The sequence below is a fragment of the Rattus norvegicus genome, chromosome X (assembly GCF_021556685.1).
Source record: "Rattus norvegicus strain SHRSP/BbbUtx chromosome X, alternate assembly SHRSP_T2T, whole genome shotgun sequence".
NCBI lineage: Eukaryota > Metazoa > Chordata > Mammalia > Rodentia > Muridae > Rattus > Rattus norvegicus.
Genome location: NC_141554.1, coordinates 28,552,843 through 28,576,486, shown reverse-complemented (window position 1 = coordinate 28,576,486; position 23,644 = coordinate 28,552,843). Strand labels below are relative to the sequence as shown.

At 43.1% G+C, this 23,644-nt stretch overlaps 1 protein-coding gene across 12 annotated transcripts in view; it reads right to left on the bottom strand.

Moving 5' to 3' along the window:
• The window catches only part of Kdm5c (lysine demethylase 5C), a 41,769-nt gene extending 26,426 nt beyond the window's left edge, over positions 1-15,343 (bottom strand). For 6 of the 12 annotated variants that reach the window (XR_015646329.1, XR_015646331.1, XM_087600148.1 and 3 more), the window contains exons 1-10: positions 14,871-15,343; positions 11,320-11,397; positions 9,200-9,322; positions 8,753-8,923; positions 7,422-7,553; positions 4,702-4,825; positions 4,408-4,589; positions 3,280-3,438; positions 1,371-1,490; positions 1,102-1,260 (exon numbers count right to left, since the gene is read on the bottom strand). Coding sequence is in view for 8 of the 12 variants with exons in the window: in XM_087600148.1 (XP_087456274.1) it covers positions 1,102-1,260; positions 1,371-1,490; positions 3,280-3,438; positions 4,408-4,589; positions 4,702-4,825; positions 7,422-7,553; positions 8,753-8,923; positions 9,200-9,322; positions 11,320-11,397; positions 14,871-15,020 (1,398 nt within the window). In the remaining 4 variants the exon portion in view is untranslated. 12 annotated transcript variants of the gene reach the window in all.
• Between the last annotated feature and the right edge of the window lie 8,301 nt (positions 15,344-23,644).

Genomic DNA, 23,644 nt, shown 5'->3' with positions numbered 1-23,644 from the left:
GCAGCTGTCCTCAGACACACCAGAAGAGGGCATCAGATCCCATTACGGATGGTTGTGAGCCACCACGTGGTTGCTGGGAATTGAACTCAGGACCTCTGGAAGAGCAGTCGGAACTCTTAACCTATGAGCCATCTCTCTAGCCCCCTTAATTTTTAGTTTTAACTAAGTGTATGCATATGTTCTACATAAGTACCCATGGAGACCAGAAAAGAATGTTGGATCTCCTAGATATATAGAGTTAAAGCCAGTAGTAAGCTGCCCAATGTGGATGCTTGGATCAAATTTGGGTCTTCTGTGAAAGCAGCCATCTCTCCAGCCCCAATATGTAGAATTTTAATATTTTTATGCACCAATTTTTCAAAAGTTCAAATTAAAACCCAACAAGGCAAAAACAAAAATAAAACAAAAATCTGAACCCAAATGCATTTTTACATTCGGTTAAGCGTAGACTCTCAATTCTCTCTGTACATGCCAATTTCCTTACAGAACACGTATGAAAGCACCTAGCACTCCTTAGGTCACTTTACTTACTTCTCACATAATTCTTATAACAAATTTGCAGGGGGTGGTGGTGGCACACACCTTTATCCAAGCAGTTGGGGGCAGAGACAAGAGGATCTCTGTGAGTTTGAGCCCACCTAATCTATAAAGTGAGTTTAAGGACAGTCAGAACTACACAAAGAAACCCTGCCTTGAAAAAACAAAAACTAAAAACCAAACCAGAAAAGGAAATCAAGGTAGGAATATCCCCATATTACACATAAGGAAATGGGCTTGGAAGATCAGTTAATATCCCTGGGAGGCCTGTTCTTTTTCTGAAGGGAAATGGAAAAGGAGTGGATCTGGTGGAGAGGGAACATGAGGTGGGGAGGCTAGGAGGAGGTTGGGATGCAATGTATGAGAATAATTTTTAAAACAGCATCTCTTGCATGTACATTCCAGATACTACCTATGCTGTGTTCTTTGCTCTACAGCACCTCATGTACACTTCAAAGTAACTACTTGAGGCAGGCATAAAAAAGGATTTCAGTATCTTTCAGACACTAAATAACTTGTCCAAGTTTATATAACTGCATATAACCATGAGAATCACCCACTCACCTCCTCCTCTGGGGTTAGGTGCCGCTTACTGTCACTGACAGGGAAACCGCTGCCAAATTCTTTGGAATGGATGTCAGCCCCATACTCCACAGTTACGTCTTCCTCGATGCTATTCACCAGCCGCCAGAACTCCTTCTCTACAAGTTCTGTGGGTACCATCTGGGGGAACAGGATAGTAAATGACATCCTGTCCACATTAATTCAGGGGAGGTACAGTATCAGTGTCTACGAACCTAGTCGCAGCACTACCCCAGCCCTCCATCACCTACATGCACAGGCATGTTGAAGTAGTCTGCTTTAAAGGAGTCAGCCATCTCTCCAAAGCTCTGAAGAGTATATTCCCGGGTAGCTTGCTCAAAGCCAAAGGCTTCAGGGGGCCGCTTACACTCCTGAAACCCAAAAGAGATCAAATCATAAAAATAGAGGCAAAGAGAAAAATCATCTCAAGTAGAACTGAAACACGGGATAGAAGTAGGAGGGAGAACTGCCCTCAGTCTGCCTTCAAGGATCCTAGGGCAAGCCTTGCTTTACAGCTCTACCTTTTCATCCTTCCCCACATCAGCTTATCACATGTATTCATGCCACACAGACATTTCTCTCATACTTCTGCTCGTTGTTAGGGTTTAGATATAAAGTGTCCTTCCCAAAAAGTTCATGTATTAAAGACTTGGTCCCAAGATGGTACTGCTATTTTGGAAAGTTCTATAGTCTTCAGGAGGTGGGGCCTAGTCGTACAAAGTAGGTTGCAGATTGAGTTCCCTTAGAGGCAGTATCTTTGTCCAGTCTCACACTCTTAGTCTTTCTCTCTCTGCTTTCTAGCTGTCATAATGTGAGTTAAGCACCTCCCCACCATGATGAGCCGAAATCTCTAAAACTGTGAGCCAAAATCTTTTTTGCTTTAAATTGTTTCTCTCAGGGGCTGCAGAGATAGCCCAGCATTTAACAGCACTTGTGCTCTTGCAGAAGACCCAAGTTCATTTCCCAGCACCCATATAGTGCTCACAACCACCTGTAACCCCAGATATTTTAAGAACTTGACCCTCGCTGCTGCTTTTGTTGCTCCTCCTTACTATATTATACCTACCTGCCCCAGGCAAATTCTTCCCTGAATTGGGAAGGTTCCTGAAAAATCCCATTTCCCTACCTGGAACATGAACCAAATCTAAAAACAATAGGAGGAAAGCAAGTAATCATTATATCCATTTGATAAAACTTCCTATCTTCAATCCATTTAATACAGAAAAAAGTATGAAGATAGGAAGTCTTTATAAACTATAGAACAAGATTTTTTAAAGTGTCTTAAAGATAATTATATGTAAGACAGAAAAAAGAATCAAAAGGACATTTAAAAAGGCTTTTTTTCTCCCTAGCCAGGACTAACAGACAGTACAAGGGAGGCTGAGGGAGGACCTGGGCCATAAAGTGAATTTGAAACAAAAATTAAAAATAAAGCACAGCCTAGAGATACAGCTCAGTGGTAGAAAGCACTTCTTTAGCATGCCCAAAGCCCTAGGTTCAATAAATAGAAAGATACTCTATCTATAGCTAGTTAATCCTATCATTTAAAGCTCATTCCTAATCACTACCCTTAATTCTCCGGGGCATGGTGGCTCATACCCATAATCCTAGGCTCTGGCAGGCTGAGAAAGGACTGATGGAATTTTGAGGCTAGTCTGTGCTACAGAATGAGACCCTATCTCAACTAAACAAACAAACCAAACTAACCAACCAACCAACCAAGTCACCCTTCCTATCTGGTCAACTACAACTCAGGGTTTCTTTCTTTTTTTTTTTTTTTTTTTTTTTACTTTCCTTTTTTTCGGAGCTGGGGACCGAACCCAGGGCCTTGCGCTTGCTAGGCAAGTGCTCTACCACTGAGCTAAATCCCCAACCGCCAACTCAGGGTTTCTAACATCAATTTTAATATCTGCTTACATGTCAGTACACATAGTACATCACTACACACAGCCCATCTAATCATAATACCCTATGGATAGTCTAGGAGCTTCCAGAGGACAGCAGCATAAATTACATTTTCTCTTCCTCCTTTTCACAAAGCTCTGCAGAGTTTGAGGTCCCAAAACACAGTAATACTATGACTGAGCAAGAAGGCTCCCCTTAGACTATACAGAGGCAGGCAAAAATATTTCGTGTGGACAGGGACTGGGAAGGCCTTACCGCCATGACACACTTTGGACACCTCCAGACACCTTTCGGGATTTCAGGCAAAGGAGGCAGCAGGCAAAAGATGTGGTAATTGTCATCACAGCCATCACACAGTAAGAGTTTGTCATCTTCATCTCCTCGGGAACACATTCGGCATACATATGACTCAATCTGCCAGAGAAAAGCAAAGGGTTATAAATATAGGCCTTGCCCAGTCTTCAAATACCAGGCTCCTCCAGACAATATCCTATTCCAGAGAGTTTTCTGTTAGAAGCCAGAGGTGTTTGCTGGCTGGGTTGTTCATGGCCCTAAACAGGCTAATCATTCAAGGCCTGGAGTTCAGTAGCATGCATGTACCAGTCCCCAGATATATACATATATGAAAAGTCTTTATTAGTCTTCAATCTCCTCAGTTTTATGCATTCGATAAACAGTGTTCTATGGCAGAGATGAGGAAAATCTGGATCTGCCTTCAAAGGGCACACAGTACTCTAGATTATTCATACAAATTGAAAATTGCCATAGCAGACCATAAGAAATACTGTGGATACCCAGAGAAGGAAGCAGCACTTGTATTACTTAGAGATGAGGGAGGACTGCAGGGAAGTACTTCATTCTGAAGGGGACACTTGGAATAACTGAAACTTGAAAGCATGCTGGTACTTGGCAATTGGAGCAGAGCACAAAGAGAAATTCTTTGAGGTAGAAAAAAACCATATGAGCAAGGAATGTAAGATTATAAAAGAAATACTAGTATATCGCTTGAAAAATATGAATATACCTACAAGTAGTTCAGAACAGCCATAGTTGAAAAGTGAGGTAGGCAGTCCTGGACAATGAGGTTAGCAGAGACTGGATCATGCATGATAATGAAGATAATGAAGATCTTAGCCTTTATCCTGAAGCACTGGACAATAGGAGTCTCCTCCTAGCACTTTAAGTTGACAGTAGCTGTTTGCTGTTTTGGTTTTTGTTCCAAATTAGCTGCCTTTGTTTTCCCCAATTAAGTAAGTTGCCTGCAGGCAGGGCCCACAAGATCTACTTTTCTACTTAATGCAACCTAGTCCAGTGCCATGCTGGAGAAATGCTCACTGAAGGGATGAGAAGCAGAGCTCTAGGAAGTCAGGGCTGGGTCCTTACAAACTGGGCATTGCTGTGGTTCCTTCGTAGTCTCATGGTCATCTTGGTGCAGGGCTCAGGGCTGTGACTCAGTTCCTCCTTGCCTTCTAGGAAAGTCTTGGGTGAGGCTGATTCCATCTTGACATCCCCACCTAATTCCTCCTTTACCACCACAGTGGGGGGACACTCAGGCCCTTCTTTATCTGTAGGAGAGAAAAGTGGTTCTAAATTTAAATCTGAGACATTTATAGTCCTGCCTCCTGCCTCCTGCCTCCTGCCTCCATATGAACCCATCCCTAGTATCTTGGGCCTCACCTTTTTTCCGCAGATTCTTATCCTTGGCCATCAGGCCCAGTCCCATCATCTTGGGACCTGCTCCATATATCTGTAGCTTCTTCAATTCTGGATTCTTTTCAATGTCTTCCTCTGTGGGTTCCGGCTACAAAGAAAGTAGAAAATGAAATGAGTCAAGATTACTATTTGGAATATATATATCACCAAGTTCATGCCAAGAACTCATGCACAAATGGGCCAGGGCAAGAATTCAGAGCTGCTTTTCAAAGACTAGAGGTAAGTCCTCAGTCTTATCTTTAAAGGGGCACCAAGATGACTCAGCAGCCTAAGGTGCTTGCTTGCCATCAAGCCTGACAACCTAAGCTGAATCCCTAGGTGGTAGAAGGAAAAGAGTCAACTCTAGTAAATTGTCCTCTAGTATATGCTTACCAAAGGGAAAACACAGATACATACACCAACACACCCACACAACAAATCTAATAATAACAATAAAAAAATTAGGGATTCCTAAGGTCCCTTCTCTAGATGAGGAGCTAGCTATAAGTAGTTGACAGTTACCAGGGCAAGGAGTGGCCATTGGTAGGTTCCTTATGCACTGGTGGATGACCACACACCCATGTACAATGAGCAACACAAACTAAAACTAAATTCAGAAGATTAAAAAAAAACTTTAGGGAACTGGAGAGATGTCTCAGAGGTTAAGAGCATTGACTGCCCTTCCAGAGGTCCTGAGTTCAAATCCCAGCAACCACATGGTGGCTTACAACCACCTGTAATGAGATCTGATGCCCTCTTCTGGTGTGTCTGAAAACCGCTACAGTGTACTCATATATAATGAATAAATAAATCTTAAAAAAAAAAGAAAAAAAACTTTAAACAATATTTTAAAAAGATGTATGGGCTGGAGAGATGGCTCAGCGGTTAAGAGCACCGACTGCTCTTCCAGAGGTCCTGAGTTCAATTCCCAGCAACCACATGGTGGCTCACAACCATCTGTAAAGAGATCCGATGCCCTCTTCTGGTGTTCTGAAGACAGCTATAGTGTACTCATATATAATAAATAAATAAATCTTTAAAAAAAAAAAAAAAAAAAAAAGATGTGAAGTTGGGAAATGTAATTGAAGGAACCAGGAGGAAGTAAGGGGTGTGGTAGTGAAGGGTGTATATGATCAAGAAAGATTTTAAAAAAACATGACATTTTCAAATAAATAACTAAAAATTTCAGGAGCTACAGAGATGGCGGAATTCTTAAGAGCACCCATACAAGCAGCTCACGGTTAACCACCTGTAACTCCAGCTTCAAAGAATCAGATTCCTTCTGGCTTCTATGGGTAATTCACTCACATGCTCGTACTTCCTCAGAAAAATACATGGTATACACATAATTAAAAAATAAGTCTAGGGGATGGAGAGATGTTAATGGTTAAGGGCACTGTGAGCTATTCTTCCAGGACCCAGGTTCAATTCTCAGCACCCACATGGCAGCTCACAATCATTGGTAACTTGGGTTCCAGGGGATCCAACACCCTCTTCTGGCTCCATGGGTGCCAGGCACACACATAGTACATAGACATACATGAAAATAAACACCCATACACATAAAATGTTGTAAATTCTAAAAAGAAAAAGGTCTTAAAGAATTTAAAAGAAAAATAAAAAGGAATTAAAAGCAAAATCCCAGTTTTACCAAATATAAAATAAAAATGTTAACTCCTACCTTATAGCTTAGGGATAATATATATTTTAAGGAGTAAAGTAGTGTTTGAGCCAGCTTTCCTGAATAAATGTAGCTACCATCCCTTATGAAAGAAGCCTCTCCTTACAGCAAAAGGAAACTATCACAGAAAATCACAACTGAACATAATGCAGAGAGATCAATGTATAGTATGGAGCCCAGCCCCAGTGAATACATCTGTATCATAGCTTTTGTATCTATGGCTCAGGGAATATCATGGAGGCAAATGAAAAGATTCTAAGAGCCAGAACACCAAGCAGTCTGCTGTGAAAGTCTCTTCTAAAAATAGCTGCATAAATAAGACCAGAACAACAGTATTATCAATGAAAATGTTAACATGACGTGAGAGGGAATTTCATGAGGTCTTATCCCTAAACGAAGAACTACAGGCAAATACTGATTGCTAGGAGAAGAATTAGCTTCTCCCACAGATAAGCCTCTTCATTTGGTTGTCCAATGCAGAGTGATCAGCTTTTAAACCATGTAACTATGGGAGGAGTTTATGGGAAAGTAACTGGGAATGGATGGAAGAAAGGAAGGTAGGAAATGATATAATTAAGTTTATTTCAATTAAAAACATTATATAAGTAGAGTAACATTATTGCTGAGTGTGGGAGGTGCATACCTTTAATCCCAGGTCTTGGGAGGCAGAGGCAGGTAAATCTCTGAGTTCAAGGCCAGTCTGGTCTACAGAGCAAGTACAAAGACTGCCAAAGTTATACAGAGAAACCCTATCTTAAAAAAAGAAAAAAAAAGGACTTTTTTTTTCCTATGAGCAGACTGACAGAAGAAAGGAACAAACCACACAGGTCAGACATACAAAAAGTATAGTTCTAACAGATCTCCAACTCAACTGATTAGAGAAATGATCAAAAATGCTCAGAAAGGCCATGCTAATGCTTAAGAACAAAAAGAAAGTGCAACAGTGTTGTACAAGGCTTCAGTCAGCAAGCATGATTCTTTCTACCCCAAAACCCCTATTAGTGACAAGAAGCAAAGTACTCACATCTGGCTGTAGTCTCTTTGCCCGTCGTCCATAACTGTTGAACTTGGAAGGCTGCACAGACTGTCGAAGGGGGATGCTGTGGGGTTTATATTCCTTGTCCTTTTCCTCATTATCAAATGGGCGTGTGTTACACTGCTAGAGATAAGTAAATGGTAAGGCCCAGGGTATAGAACTTCAGCCCCCAAAGTAAGACCTTCCTTTGGCCAAAGTTGTGGCCCATACCCCTGACCAACATCAATAGTCCCAGTTCAACTGGTCTTCATCGCTGACACCTTACATACTTTAGGAATTCTTTTTTTCCCTTCTTTCTTTTTCTTAACATTTACTTAGTTGCGTGCGTGCGTGCGTGTGTGTGTGTGTGTTAAATGTGTGGCATTCATGCCACAGTGGGCATGTAAAAGGTCATAGGATAATCATTGGGAGTCAGTTCTTTCCTTCCACCATGTGCATTCCAGGTCAAACTCAGGTCATCAAGCTTGGAAGCTAGCACATTAACCCAATGAGTCATTTGCCTGCCACTAATGAGGCTTTTTCTTCTTTTCTCCTCCACCCCCTCTGGTAAGGAAGGAGTGCATATGCTAGTTACTGAACCCAGGGTTCTACAGATAAATAACTATAAGACTTTGATAGTAGACACTATCAGAAGAAAGTATCACTAGGAAAAGGTAAGGTCTAGTTTTCCCAGTCTCCAATCCATGGAACCAGTCCTCTTAAGAATAGTCCCAGCACTCAAGAAGCTGAGAAGGATTAGGGTTCAAGGTCAAGGGACCAGCTTGTTATCTGCTGTCAAGCCTGAACATCCGTTCAACCAAAGGGACTCACACAGTGGAAAAAGCCAGGGTTATCCTCTGACCTCCACATACATGGATGCTCATACAATAAATGTAATTCATAAAGTTCAAGGTAGAGATCTGGGGATACAGCTCAGTTAGTATTTCCCTAACATAGACAACTCAGCATGGTAGTACATGCCTCTAATCTCAGTGACCTGGAGGGTGGAAGCAGGAGGATTAAGAGTCTGAGCTTGTTCCTGCCTACAAAGTTTGAGTCCAACCAGGGCCATACGAGGACTCTGACTCAAAAGAAAATAAAAGAGAATCTAAGACAACAGGATATCCTATACGTGGGGAACTGAATAACAAATAAATAACAAATTCCAAATAACAAAGTCACATCCAGACTCCCCACCAAAAAGGATTTTTAAGTCCAGTCTGAGCTACACGGTCAGTGGGCTAACTACATGGTAACTTCTAGGCCAGTCCGCTACACATTAAGACCCTAAGTAAAAATAAATTAAAAAATAAAAAGAAACAACAGCCTGGCATCCTTACCACAAGGTTGGCTCCAGACTGGTACATTTCATAGGGATAAACAATACGTTCATAGTGAGAGCGTAGCAAGGAACCAATGTTTTTGCCAGGTGGATAGTTGAGGCGCTGGGCCACACGGGCCCATCGACGGTCCTTGCAGATAGTTTCATAACCACCTTCTTCCACCACAATCTGAAAGGAAGAGCAGGAAGAGACCTGATGCACTGTGTATTTGACTATGCAGAAGTAGGCCCTACAGGAAGGGTAAGGAAGACAGCTGCAGCCTCTCATGTCGTCACCAGGAGCTACCCCTTCTCCCAATGTCAAACTGCTGCAAGAGGTAGCAAATCACGCTGATGTGCTGTCGGGTCTACCCTTCCGATACAGCCCGGAGACACAGTATCCAAAGGAAAAGGGGTCCTAGAGTAGCATGGGTTTATTGAAGATTTGAGAAAAACCTGTTCTTACTTTGCTGAGGCTATAGAGGTCCAAGATCCGCCGTTCTACATTGGGAATCTTTAAGGATGAGCCCTGGATCTCCCAGAATTTGGCAATCTGGTCCAAATAGTTCAGTTTCACTCTTGTCTGGGCCTAAAGGAGAAATGGCTCAAAAACACCGGCCACCACCCCCTACCACCACCCATCCATTACCATCAATACTCCATCCCACTCCACCCCACCCCTCCCCCCAACACTTCACAGTGACCCATCTTCTGGCTTAAACTTAGGGGAAGAGAAAGGGAACAAAATAGACTTCTCCCAGTGAAATGAGCTCTGCACTGGTCCCCATTTTTCTCTCATTACAATTTTTATACTTCTTTCCTCTCATTCTTTTTTTTTTTTTTTTTTTTTGGGGTTTTTTTTTTTTTTTTTTTCAGAGGGGTTTTTTTTTTTTTTTTTTTTTCAGAGCTGGGGATCGAACCCAGGGCCTTGCCTTTCCTCTCATTCTTGTGACAAGCTTGTCTATATATATTATATCTTGTACAGAGGAAAAAAGAGGGTCAAAAGAGTTAATTCCCATAACAAGCCCCAACTACCTCTAAGCTCTGCTTTCTCTCTACTAGTTCTGTTGTGTTGCACTTGAACAAATGAGCACTAATCACTACATCTCCATATTTTTATTAAAAAATAAGTGCCAGGTATGGTAGCTCACATCCATAATCTCAGCATTTGAAAAGTAGAGGCAGGAAAATGAGTTCAAGTCTAGCCTCTATTACATAGGAGATTTGAGGCCAGCCTGGGTTCATGAGACACTGTCTCAGAAAACGAACAATAGGAAAAGGAAAATAGTACACTTACCCCAGAGATTTGGACTTAATTAAGAAGAGTAGTGAGGACCATCTGGAAACTTCAGAATTATATCTAAGTTCTACATAGGACTCCAAAAGAACATATTCATCTCCTTTTATACCACAGAAAATATTTCGTGGTGGCTGAATTATGAGAATGACTTGAAGAACTAAAATGACATACTGGCTAACTCAAGACCTGATATGGATGAAAGATGTCCATGGATGAAAGCAAGGCTGTCCATGCTTGCCTGAAATCTCACTGGCTAAGAAGGGTTCCCAAAGGTCCTAAGTCTATAACTTTTATCACTTGAGTCCCTGGCCCTTTTCTAGAGAACCAGGTTAGTTGCAGGTCAGTTCTTTTGAGTCTTTGTTGAGAAGAATTAAGGTCTATTCAGGGTAAGAAATGAACTAAAGCTCCTTGGCTGTGAAAATCCTTAAGGGGCAAAAAACACCTTCCATCTGAACCCCTTACCTTTCTAAACTTGGCCTAATCCCTGCTCCTTCCTCCCCTCATTAACTAGCATGAAATCTCTATAAGACCTGCCCTTGTTCAGTGCTAGGTAATACCTGCCCACAGCTGTACCAACCACAGACCTATTCTATGCTCCATATACGCCCACATACCTACCCTATCCCTCCCTCCCCCCCCATCTCTCTCACACACACACACACACACACACACACTCTCTCTCTCTCTCTCTCTCTCTCTCTCTCTCTCTCTCTTAGGGTACTGGTATTCAGTTGAGCCCAGTACTCTACTAGAATATTTAATAAGGCTCAAAGGTACATATTAATGTGAATTAATTAATTAGTGGGAAGGGAACATGCTTTCAACTTGTATCTTCCATGAAAAATTCTAGAACTGTACCTAAAACCAGCTTTTGGATACTCACTCTCATCATCCCAGGACACTCTCAACCTGACCACTGCCCATGTCTCTAACCATTCCAGTCTCTACAAAGACCAGTTCTTGTGCTCATGTACCTCACCACCCACTCTACCAAGTATCAAAGAAGAAAGGTAAGAAGCACAAAGCCATGGATAAACTAGATATACGGAGCCACACTGAGCTGGTAAGGAAGAAAGGTCTCAGTCAGCCACATAGCTACCTTTTGCTGATCCAGGTAAGGTAGATATTGATAGGGAAAAATCTTAAGTAAAGTTTTACTGGGAAAAGAGCATCCCCAGCCTTTGGGCTATCAAATCAAAAAAAGTGAATTCCTGCCCTTATTATCTGGAGCTCAGAAGGGCATGCTTATCCTGTCTCCAAACCCCATCACCAGCTGCTAATCTCACCTCCAGCTCATTCAACCTCTGGATTCGGGGGGTAAACCTGAAGTTGTCCACTTCCACAGCAAAGGGTGGCTGCCAGTCCTAGGAGAATAAAAAAGGGGAAAGGAACTTGGGTTATCCCACTTGAATGCAAGATCACACAGTATCAAAAGCAGCTCCATGCTCCATTAATACCTCCTAAAACTTCTAGCCACCTTAGACCTACCAACCTGGGAAACGTCCAAAAGGACCCACTCCTAACTCTCCCCAAGGCTTAATAGGGCATAAAAGTCCCTCAGGCCCATATGCAAGGCTTCATGTACATGCCCTGGTAAACTTCTAAGTCTTTCCCAACAGTACTGTGCTAAGATTTTGAAAAATATAAAAAGCTCAAAACAGTTAACCTCAAACCCTCCTCATACCCATTGTCACACTTCTCTAGGCAAGACACACAGCCTAGAGTTCTGGCAACCACACAGGACCTGGACCTGGAGTCAGGAGAAGTAGGTTCATGTTGTAGCTCTACTATTTATTAGCTATGAGATCTTACCATTCTGAATGGGTTTTCTCATCTGTAAGGCGGGCATATGAATTCTTGCCCTGGCTTCCTCACAAGCCATTTGCTCTCTAAATTTGACCCCACCAGTGAATACACATGCAGGGTAGCTCAGCTGTGGTTCTGGCAGGGATTAACGCTTTAGGCTGTCAATGTTAAAGGCTCATAGAAGACACTGCAGGGAAGACCAAGGAACATGAATCTACATCTCTTACTCATGCCCCAGGTCAGAAAGGCTTCCTGTGGGTCCTCTGTCATATACTTGCCTGCTGTAAGAGGCAGGGAAGTAAGTCTGGGAGTGAGTGGGAAGCACAAAAGTGGTGGCAAAGAATATAAGAATTTATGGATTGGAAGCCAGGAAAATAATTAATGAAAACAGGGAAAGCTTTACTTTGCCAAGCTGGAGCTTTATCTGTCCTACTCAAAAGAGAGCTACGAAGACTCTCCTTCCCAACAGCCTCATGAACACTTCCCCAGAGTCCTCTCTTCCCTGGAACTCTGGTGCTTAAGAAATGTTTTTTTAAAAAAAAAAAGGTAAAAAAAAAAAAAAAAAGACCCTAGAATAACTTAGATCAATGTCTTCATTCTACAAATGTGAAAAGTAAGACTAGGACAGAATATCACATGCTAGTTAGCAGCAGAGCCAACACTAGAACCCATGTCCTCTAATTGCTGGTTCTTTGTACTACCCCAACCCATAACAAAGAGCACTTGAGGCTGACAGAAGAAGGGGGAAAAAATTTAGGCAAAAATTTAAGCCCAGTGAAGCTCTCCTTCCATACCGTATCTCCCATCAGACAATACTCCCCTTAGCACAGATAACCCAGACAGAAAGGTGCTCAAACCCAAAACTCTAGGCACCCCTTTTCCCTGCTCAGCCAAGTTCTAAACAATCAATGCAACATCAAGCACCTGACAGGATTGCAGAACTGAAATTCTAAGGCAGGAGCTATAGGTGCAACAGTAGATGGGGAAGGTCCAACAAACCTCTCATCTCAGTACCATATTAGTACAAATGCTCAAAATGATGGCATTTAGAATGAATGTGGTGACAAACAGGATGGCTATCTAGTTTAGGAAGTTGTGTGATGCCCCCATTATTACTCTGTCCTCCACCCATCTATGCCAAGTGTAGCAAGCAGCCACACGTTCTGAAATGCAAACCCTCTAAGACAAACTCCAATACCTATTCACACACAGGTTTGCACCCTTGGCCTAAGTATCACTTAGGTGAGTAATTCAAGTTCCGAACAGAAGAAAGCCAACGGCTTTAGGGCCTAAAGGTGGTTTAAGAGTGTGTGTACTCACACAAAATTCATGAACAACAAAAACAAGAGTAAGGTCTCTGGGACTGGAGAGAATCATGCTACTGGGGTAGAGAAAAGAACAGTCCTCTGAGGCTGGATGGACACACACATCTCCCCCCCCCCCCTTCTTGCTCGCGCATTCACGCATGCGCAGGCATGCACTTGAGTGCGCCATGTGCTTGTTATTCCTTCCATCTTGGTTCCCCGAGGCAAGGTAAGAGCACCTATATAAGGCCAACCTGCCCAAAATCCCAAGGGAGAAGAAGGGAAATTCAAACCTCAATTATCCCCAAGTCAGATAGGCTTCTCATGACCATTTAAAGGAATATTTCCTTAAGGCCATCCAGGAGTTCAACCTTTCTGCTGGCCTTGCTGGCCTTCCTGGCCTGTCCCTAATAGTTGTGACTCTCTCACAACAGAAACACATCTTCAGACATCTGTGACCAGGCTCCAACAAGAACTCTAGACTCTAGGAACTAGAGGATCCATCTAAAGCCAGCCTATGGAAGGGCAACAAAAGCATTGAATTGGATAAGAAGACCAAAGGTGCTCTCCACAAGTGGGAATTTGGCTTCCACATCTTCAATCACTCCCTCGAAGATACATTATTGCAGACAAATTCAAATCAGCCCAGGAATCCCAGGTGGCTACTAAACACTGTTCATCATTTTCTCCCCCAGTGTGTCTGCAAGGCAGCAGTCTGTCCTAGCCGTTGAAAAACTTCTCCTGGTCTAGTCAGGACTAGAAACAATGATACGGTCCTTTTTGCTGAACATTTGGGAACCAAGGGAAGATTTCCATTATCTCCACTATTGTTTGTGGGGACCCAAGAAAGCCTTATCTTATAGGATCATCTACATTCTGAGCCAGAGGTAGAATAGAAATCTTCTGAGAGGGGTATACCAAGCTACCTGGTCTAAACTTCTCCATAGGAAGGCTGTGGGGACCATGTACGTGAAGGTTCTGACATTGCCTTCAACTAGAAAACGGAACAATTCCTTAAACCCATTTCTGAGGAGCCAGAAAGAGCACTCCCTGTGAGAAAGATTTCCTGACTGGTCCATCAGGCCAGGATATTATCAGAGATGAATTGGCCTGACAGCGTGTGAGTAAACATGAGTCAACACACATAGAAGCAAACCAATGACCACATCAAGCACCTTCACAGTCACAGTAATTACCACTTACTAGAGTGTACTATGTTACCTGGTTTAATCTAATTATTCCTAGCACACAATTCATAGGTTCAGGGATTACTTTACATGCCCAAGGTCATACAGCTGCTAACCTTCTAAGTAGTTTTAAACTCAGGTCTGACTCCCTTTCAAGACGTGATCTTTCCACTACACCACACAGCTTGCCTTAAAGGGAATAATAACAGTAGTCGTTACTTTATAACAGCCTAGACCAGGGTGATACAAACTAAAAGATGGGCTTCTCTGTGCCTGACTGCGAACTCTCCCCAGCCCACTAAGCATCTGTATAACGAATCAAGAGCAGGGTGGGAGTGGGTCTCAGACCCCAGGTCACTTGTATGCCACAAAACGAGGGAACCCCTGACCCCAGCACCCTTTCTCCGCTTCGCGAGGCATCCACAAAATACCAGCCATCCCATATTCCCACACCTGCTGCCCTCAGCCCGGGACTTCACCACTGGCTACCCGGATCCACCCACAAGCTCGCCGCTGGCGACCATCAGCTCCCGGCCTTACCGCGGGTGGGCGGATCTTGCAAATGCCGGACTTCTCGGCGATGGGTCTGATTTTCGCGATGTAGCCTAGAGGGTCTCGGAACTCGGCCCAGCTAGGCTCGAACACCGGACACTCCGGCGGCGGTAGGAAATCGTCGGACCCCAGCTCCATGGTGGGCCCGAGGGCTGGGCCAGAGATCCGGAGGGCTCAGGCCGCCCTTAAGGACTCATGGCGCCGCCGCTGTCTGAAACCGATGCACTTCTCAGAGTCTAGGCCCTAAGCAGGACGGCCACCGCCCGTCAAGGGCTTGGGGGGCGGGTGCCGTGCTCTAAAAGTCTCAGGCTGAGATTCCGATTACCGGTTCTTAGTCTTGTTCCGTTTCTTCCAAACCCTACCGCTGCCTCCCAACTATTGAAGCCTTCACTACTACAGGTAAGTGCCAGTCGCCGCAGGTTTCATCGCTGCCACCGCCATCTTGGTTTGTCAGCGTCTCCTCCCCCCCACCTCTGTACCTCACCACAACAAACCAGATCCCTCCGCAAGGTGTCTCTCCGAGTTTCGTTTACTTTGAGTCGGAAAAAACCCTAGGAAGCCTTCATCCTGTGATGAACGAGAGAAATCGGATTGTATATGCCCCCTATTTGAGAGTGGTTAGTTAGAAACATTTCTCAAGCTGAGAGAAAATAGTTCATCTAATTGGCGGAGGAACAAAATTGTAATCTGATTGCCGGATCCTTTTACCGGATGGACCGGCGGTGCACGTTTAAAGGCCAGCGATGCGCATGCGCAGTCTCCAGACATACCGGAAGAGGAGCTAGTGTCCATATGTAGTGAGCCTGGACTTATACGCACCCATGCACGGTCGCACACGCTCGCGCACGCGCACGCACACACCCTAGCTCCCAAGCTGGTTGTCAGCTCCTCCCCAATGTCCTTTGCTTCTTCTCCCAGGTCTTTTCAGTGTGAACCACGGAAGGCGGTGATTTCGAGGAATCTCCGCCCCCTTCCTCCCCGTCACCCTCTCCCATTCTGCGTGTCTGCAGCTGAGTGAAAATTTACTGGACTCTGAGGTTTTTGTTTTTAAAGGAAAGCAGGAAGCTCCTCACTCCCTAGAGAATGTGGATTTTAATAAGCTTCAGTCCCACATAGAGTAAAAATACATTATTTTCATCCCAGTGTCATTGGCCATCAGCATTTTAATGAAGGCTTTCAACTGTTCTGTATACATTGTAACTGTATAAACACTTAGCATAATGTGTGTATTCACTTTTGTAGCAACTACTGCTACAAAAAACCCAAAATGTTTACATTTTTGTTTCTTTTGAGTTTGAGACCAGCCTGAGCTACATAGTAAGATCCTGTCTCACAAAGTAATAATAATATTATTACTAATGGCCGGGCAGTGATGGCACATGCATTTAATCCCAGCACTAGGGAGGCAGAGGCAGGCTACTCAGTGAGTTCTTGTCTCAAAAATTATGGGCAGACCTGGTGGCATACACCTTTAATCCCAGTACTCAGGAGGCAAAGGTAGGTAAATTTCTGTGAGTCCAAGGCTATCCTGGTCTACAGAGCTAGTTCCAGGATAGACAGAACTAACTAAACTCCATTTCAAAAACTCAATACTACTACTACTACTACTACTACTACTAATAATAATAATAATAATAATAATAATAATGTAACGTCATAGAGCTGGACAGGAGACAATGAATAAAAGTAAGGTTGGTAAGTTTGCTGTTCCTCATTTTGCTTTTCAACCCGAGGGACATCTCTGTAAAGAGTAAATAACTGATCAAGCTTTTGTCTTGGCACCACCCAGCCTTCCTAATGTCCTTAGCCCAGACATACCATGGGGCAAAAGGAAACTGAGCACTCTTTTACGCCAGTGATGTCGAATCCATTAATTTGTATTTGTGAAAGTCATACTATGCAGCAGGAACTTTTATGAGCATATGGAAATACAAAGGGATGCCTTCCTGGAATAGGTATTTACTCACTGGGACCTGCCAAGTACCTCACGGCCCTGACCCTTGATTTTCTTGTTCATAAAATGAAATTAAGTAATCCTTTCATTACTTAGGAATATTAGAGATAATGGTGTCTACCTTTCTTTAAGAGCCAAGTGCTGGAGAGTAGTATTCTCCCCATCTTGCAGATGAGACGAATGAAGTGGGAGAGCCAGAATTCAAACCTACAATTGTTTGATTCCAGTAAATTCTGCCTGTGAAAGTCTCAGATGAAACTCAGATGTGAAAGTTACTTCCTACACAGAAAAGTGTTTAGGAAACAAGTTCCTTTTCCAAGCTTCAAGTCTCGTTGAGGAACAATCAGAAACTGGGCATTGTGGGCTTCAGAATTTGGAAGCAACAGGCATCTGGCCTTGTGGTGAAAGCTGATGTGGCCTCACTCAGCCATCTGGGAGAGAAAGGCTGGTATAGAATGTATGCAGAGCAACAATGCAAGGTCTTAGCGAAGTTCCCAAGCACACCCTTGTCTCTTTTGTAGATGAACTGCAAGAAAATGATACAGCTTTGGTGGTAGGGATAAAACCCAGTGCCCTAAACATAGAGCTTCATAGCCTCTAAATGGGTGCTCTGCTACTGAGCTCTAGTCCCAAACCCTATGGCTCTTTTTAATTTTGGTTTGTAAAATTCCAAAATAGATACAGGTTGTCTTTGTCATTGGGTTTTTTTTTTTTTTTCAGAGCTGGGGACCGAACCCAGGGCCTTGTGCTTCCTAGGCAAGTGCTCTACCACTGAGCTAAATCCTCAACCTTGTCTTTTGTCATTGTTTGTTTGGCCTTTGTTTGCTTGTCTGTTTGGCATGAGGTTTCACTTGTTATGTGGCCAAGGATGACTTTAAACCCCTGGTCCTCCTGTCTCTACTTCTCAAGAACTGGGCTTACAGGCAGAAGTCTCCATTCCCAACTCTCAAATAGCTCTGGAATCCATCTCCTTCCCACCTCTACCACCCTCCTCTACATCACGTGTGAATCATTTACTATCCCTTTACCATGGATTTTAAAAAGTTTTTATTATTATCATTTTTTATGTGTATGGATATTTTGCCTGAATGTAGGTTTGTGGTTTTGGAGGACACTGAATCCCCTAGAAATAGAGTACCATACAGTTGTGAGACACTGAGTGCATACTAGGAATTGAACCTGAGTCCTCTACAAGAGCAGCCAGTGTGCTTAACTGACGAACCTTTCTGGCTTCTTTTCTTTTCTTTTCTTTTCTTTTCTTTTCTTTTCTTTTTCCTTCGGAGCTGGGGACCAAACCCAGGCCCTTGCGCATGCTAGGCAAGTGCTCTACCACTGAGCTAAATCCCCAACCCCCCCCCCTTTTTTTTAAGATGGTGTATCGCTATTATGTTGATCAGGCTGGTCTTGAACTTGTGTACTCAAGCAATTCAACTATCTTGGTATTTTGAGTAGGTAGGGCTATAGATATGTACTACCACATCCAGATTCTACCCTGAACTATTTTAAGGATCCTAACCAGATATATGTGATAGTGAAAGAGTCAGAGAGAGACATACTCAGAGAGAAATATAGGTGTAGAGCAATGTGCATAATACAGATACTTAACTATAAAGTCATGGGTTAGAGAGATGGCTCAGCGGTTAAGAACTCTGATTGCTCTTCCAGAGGTCCTGAGTTCAAATCCCAGCAGCCACATGGTAGTTCACAACCATCTGTAATGGGATCTGATGCCCTCTTCTGGTGTAGCTGAAGACAGCAACAGTGTACTCACATACAAATAAATCTTTTAAAACCGAAAAAAAACAAAAAAAAAAACAAAAAACCTAAAAAAACATACAATTAAAATAATAATTCAAAATGAATTTTAACAGTAGATTATAAATTGATTAAAATATGAATTAAAATCCATATCCCACACTGATATAAATGGCGAATGTTAGAGAAAAGGGAAAGTTTGTTTATTGTTATTTTGGTTTTTTGAGACAGGGTCTCGTGTAACCCAGGTTGGTCTTGAACTCCCGATCCTCCTGCCTCCACCTCCCGAATTCTGGGATTATTATGTGCCATTACACCCATCTGAGAACATTTAGAATTCTAAACAAAAAATATAGAAGAAATAATTGAGTTAGGAAATTGTCAACACTGAAACTTTTTCCAAATAAGATGACACTATTAACATAGATGTATAACCTGAATGCCCAAATCTTAATCTTTCTCTTTTGAGGGGAGAAAATGAGACAGGGTCTCACCCTGTGCTAAACTGTCCTAGAATTCACAGTATTCCTCCTGCCTCATTCTACAAACTTCTGGGATTAAATTTGTGAGACACCATGCCCTATCCAAGCCCTGATTTCCATTTTTTTTTTTACCGGAATCTTTGTTTAAAAAAAAAACAACATAAAACAAAAAACAAACTTAATCTACTCGTTCTTGGCTGTGGCAGGGGAATTATAAGATTATCTAAGGCCAGGTGGTAGTGCACACCTTTAATTCCATCTCTCAGGAGGCCGAGGCAGAAAGTCTCTCCCTGAGTCTGAAGCCAGCACTACAAAGTCAGTTCCAGGACAACCAGGGCTACATAGAGAAACCCTGTCTCAAAAAAAAATTAATAAAAATAAAAAAATAAAACAAAAAATCAAAAACAACCCCCTCCAAAACAAAACCAAAACAAAAACAAAAAGTGGTGCTCAGTCAAAGGACAGGGGAGCTACTTAGAGTCTTATCTAGAGGCCAAATCTGGGCCATTTTATGTTCACTGATTTTTTTTTCTGTTCGTTGTTTGTTTGTTTTTACAGTATTTGGGATTGAGCCTAAGACCAGACAAGCACTCCTATCACTAAATTTTATTCCTAGTTTATCTTCTATATCATTTCCTTATTTGTTTGTTCTGAGACCAGGTTTCTCTGGGTGGCCCTAGTTGTCCTGGAACTCACATCGTAGACCAGATCCAACCTGCCTCTGTCTCCTGAGTGCAGGGTTTTACAGGTATGCACCACCACCACTAACACCATGCAGTTTTATGCCTTTTGATTTTTAAGACCAGGTTTCAGAGCTAGGCACCTTCTCTGTGAGCTCAAGGCCATTCTGGTCTACAAAGCAAGTTTCAGACCTTGTCTCAAAGGTTTTTTAAAGGGGCAGGGAGGCTGGGGAGATGATTTAGTGGTTAAGAATGCTGGCTGCTGGGGTTGGGGATTTGGCTCAGTGGCAGAGCGCTTGCCTAGGAAGCGCAAGGCCCTGGGTTCCGTCCCCAGCTCCGGAAAAAAAAAAAAAAAAAAAGAACCAAGAATGCTGGCTGCTCTTCCACAGACCCAGATTCAATTCCCCATGTGGCAGCTCATAATTGTTTGTAATTCCAGTTTCAGAGGATCCAATGCCATCTTCTGGCCACAGGTGCACATGTGTACAGACATACATGAAGGCAAGCCACCCCTACACATAAAATAAATTAATAAAAATAATTAAAGACAGGGTCTCAGTTGCTCAGGCTTGTCTTGAACTCACTCTACAATTCAGTAGCCCAAAGTTGAACTTGTGGTCCTCCTTCCTCGTCCTCCAGAGCAGGATTACAGGCTTGTGTCACCATGCTCAGCTAACTCTGGGGCATTTTGGATATTAAAATATTGGTGTTAGTAGAGCCAGGTATGGTGGTATATGATTATTCCCAGAACTTGAGAAATTGAGACAAGAGATCATAAGTTAGAGGCCAGCCTAGGCTACATCCTGAGACCCAATCTGAGAAATTGAGAGGAGAGGAGAAGGGATGGAAGGGGAGGAGACAGGAAGAAAGAAAGAAGAGAGCTTGGGGAAAGGGAAGGAGGGAAGGACTTGAAGGAAGGAGGGAGAAGGAGAAAAGAGAAGAGAGAAAAATATTTGCATCATTAAAAAGAGGCAGTTTGCATTAGGATAACAAGAAAATGCCATAATGTTACACCAGAAATTGGTAGGTTCCCACTAAGTACTGTAGTAGTGCCTTAGTAGTAAAAGTTTGCTTTAAGAAAGATGGGTGAGAGGGTTGGGGATTTAGCTCAGTGGTAGAGCGCTTGCCTAGGAAGCACAAGGCCCTGGGTTCGGTCCCCAGCTCCGGAAAAAAAAAGAACCAAAAAAAAAAAAAAAAAAAGAAAGATGGGTGAGAGTTTAAGCATAGTGGGTAAGAGTGCTTGTTTCTAAGCGTCCCAACCTGAGTTTCATCCCTAGAACCCACATGAAGGAAGGAAAAGGCCAAGTCCCACAAATTGTTCTTGGAACACCACATGTGTGCCATTGTTCCCTCTACCCACACACACATCATGCACACAAAACACAAATGAATACATAATTTTTTTAAATTAAAGAGACCTGGGGGTTACTAGACAGTGCTGGTGCATGCCTTTAATCCCAACACTCAGGAGGCAGAGGTAAGCAGATCTCTTGAGTTTGAGGCAGAGCCTGGTCAACAGAGAGAGGTCCAGGGCAGATAGATAGGTAGGGCTACACAAAGAAACCCTGTCTCAAAAGAAGGAGGAGGAGGGGAGAGGAGGAGGAAGAAGATGAGGCAGAGGGGCTGGGGAAAAATTGCTGAGGAAATGAATCGTATGGCACAGTGCTTCCCATGGAAGCAAGAGGACCTGAGTTTTATTTGCAGCATCCACGTAAAAAACCAAACATATTGGTTCATGCCAATAATCACAACACTGAGGCAGCGACAGGAGGATTCTTAGAACTGATGGATAGGTATAGTGAAAAACCCTATTCCCAAAATAAGATGGAGAGCAATTGGGGAAGATACATGACATCAACCTCTGCTCTCTCTACACACACCTACACACACACACACACACACACACACACACACACACACACACACACACACACATCCTGTGGCTCACTGTTCATACATCCTAGGAAATATTTTCCTACACTCTGCCATTCTGGTACTACAAGACAGGTGTGGTCCAAGTCTCTCACCCTACAGTTGACAGCAGAAGTTGGCCACCCTCCCCATGACGTTGATTAATTTTGGTTTGGTTCAATTTGGGGCTTTTTGAGCAGGGTCTTATGTGTATCTCAAACTTGCTTTGTAACTCAGGTTGCCTTTGAACTCCTAATCTCCCAACAGAAGGGGCCACAGGGGCAGGGCTTTCCAGGCCTATATCACATTGTGATACCACATGACCTCGACACCAGACAGAGCATAATGTTCACCCTACTGAGTTTTCAGCCTTGTTTGGTCTCTCCCTCCTTTCTCTTTATTCCTCCCTTGCAGAATGAGAATGTTTATTCTTTACTGCTTTGGAACTCTGTAACTTTTTAAAATTTGTATTAAGTGTGTGGGGGGGGGCATTGAGATTGGGACTTTGGAGATCTTGGCTAGGGCTGCTGTGAAAGATTCCTACCTTTTGCACTTATTTCTGTAGGTAGCTGAGAACACATGACTGTGAAGTCTGCAATGAAGTAGGCTTTTCACATGCATTAGCAATTGTCCTGCAAAACTTTTATCTCTGTTCTAGAGGTCAAAAACTAGGCTCTAAACATTCAGGTGAATTGCCAAAGAAGCACTTGGTCAGTGCCAATCTCTAGCTGAAAGTAGAAAAAGAGGGCTGAGACCAAGGATAACCTAGCTTAGTCCACCAAGGAAGAAACCAAAACATGCTGAGAGGACTCCCACATCTGGGCTCTTAACTCAAGTCTAAGTCATAGAGAAACAGCAAATGCTTCCATGGCTTTAGCTGCTGCTCTTGCTAGCTGTCTTCCTTGGTTAGCCTTTCAGTGTGCTTTGCCAGGAAGAAAACAAAGGTACTGATTCAAGAAGTGTAGGGTCATATAAACCGTTCCTTTTTTAGAGACCTTTCAGATTGTAGGAAAGCAGCAAAACTATCAACTGAACACTATGTGTAGGGACACTGCTGACTCTAAGAGCCATTGCTCTGCCTTGTCATTCTTCCCGTGCTAGGTTGAAACCCAGGGCATAATTATTGGTGCTAGAAATGAGTCCATTTTACAGAGAAGCAGCTTGGGGCAGTCAAAATGGGTTTGGGCTACAAGTCAAGAAAACCTAATCGTGACTTGCTGTGTGGCCTCTTTCCTCATAAATGAGAGATGGCTATTAGTTACTTAATATCCTAAGAATACATAGAGCTCATACAAAGTATCTAGATCTGAGCCTTTCTGGCCCATGTCACCTCCCTGCCCTCAAAAGCAAAAATATGGCCAGCCACTTCATGGAGGGTCAGTAGCAGAGGTTTCAAGACAAAACCAGGCCAGTCACAGGAAGAGGGAGAACAGAGGCCACACATTCTCCAAATATCCAACTTCTACAAAGATGATGAGAGAATTGACTTGCTGAATACCTGCTTCACCCTAGCTGCTTGGCGTTCATTACTACACAGTCATCACGATTCCATGCAACTGTTTAGACAGCCTGGCAGAATTGAAGATATTCTTTTTCTAAGGGAGTGTATTTTTAATTATGTATATGTGTGTATCCATACATGAATGTGTGCAAGCTTCATGGAGAAAGCATAACAACACATGGCCATCCCAAGTGGTAAACTGAAGTAACAAACAGTTGGAGGATGATCCCCTGAAACTCTTGTGCCTAAGTAAAACCTACAGGATGTGAACTGGATCAACCCCAGAGCCCACACTCCTGCCACCATCATACAGGAAACATATGAAACAGGAAAACCCTCACCATCATCTACCCTCCTACCTAACCAAAGCATCTTGCCCACACAGTTGCCTGAATTACCGTTAGAACCTCCCCGGACTAGGATCTCTCCATGGGCTCCATGGCAGTGAAGGGATCATAAGTAGGAGGCAGAGGCCAGAG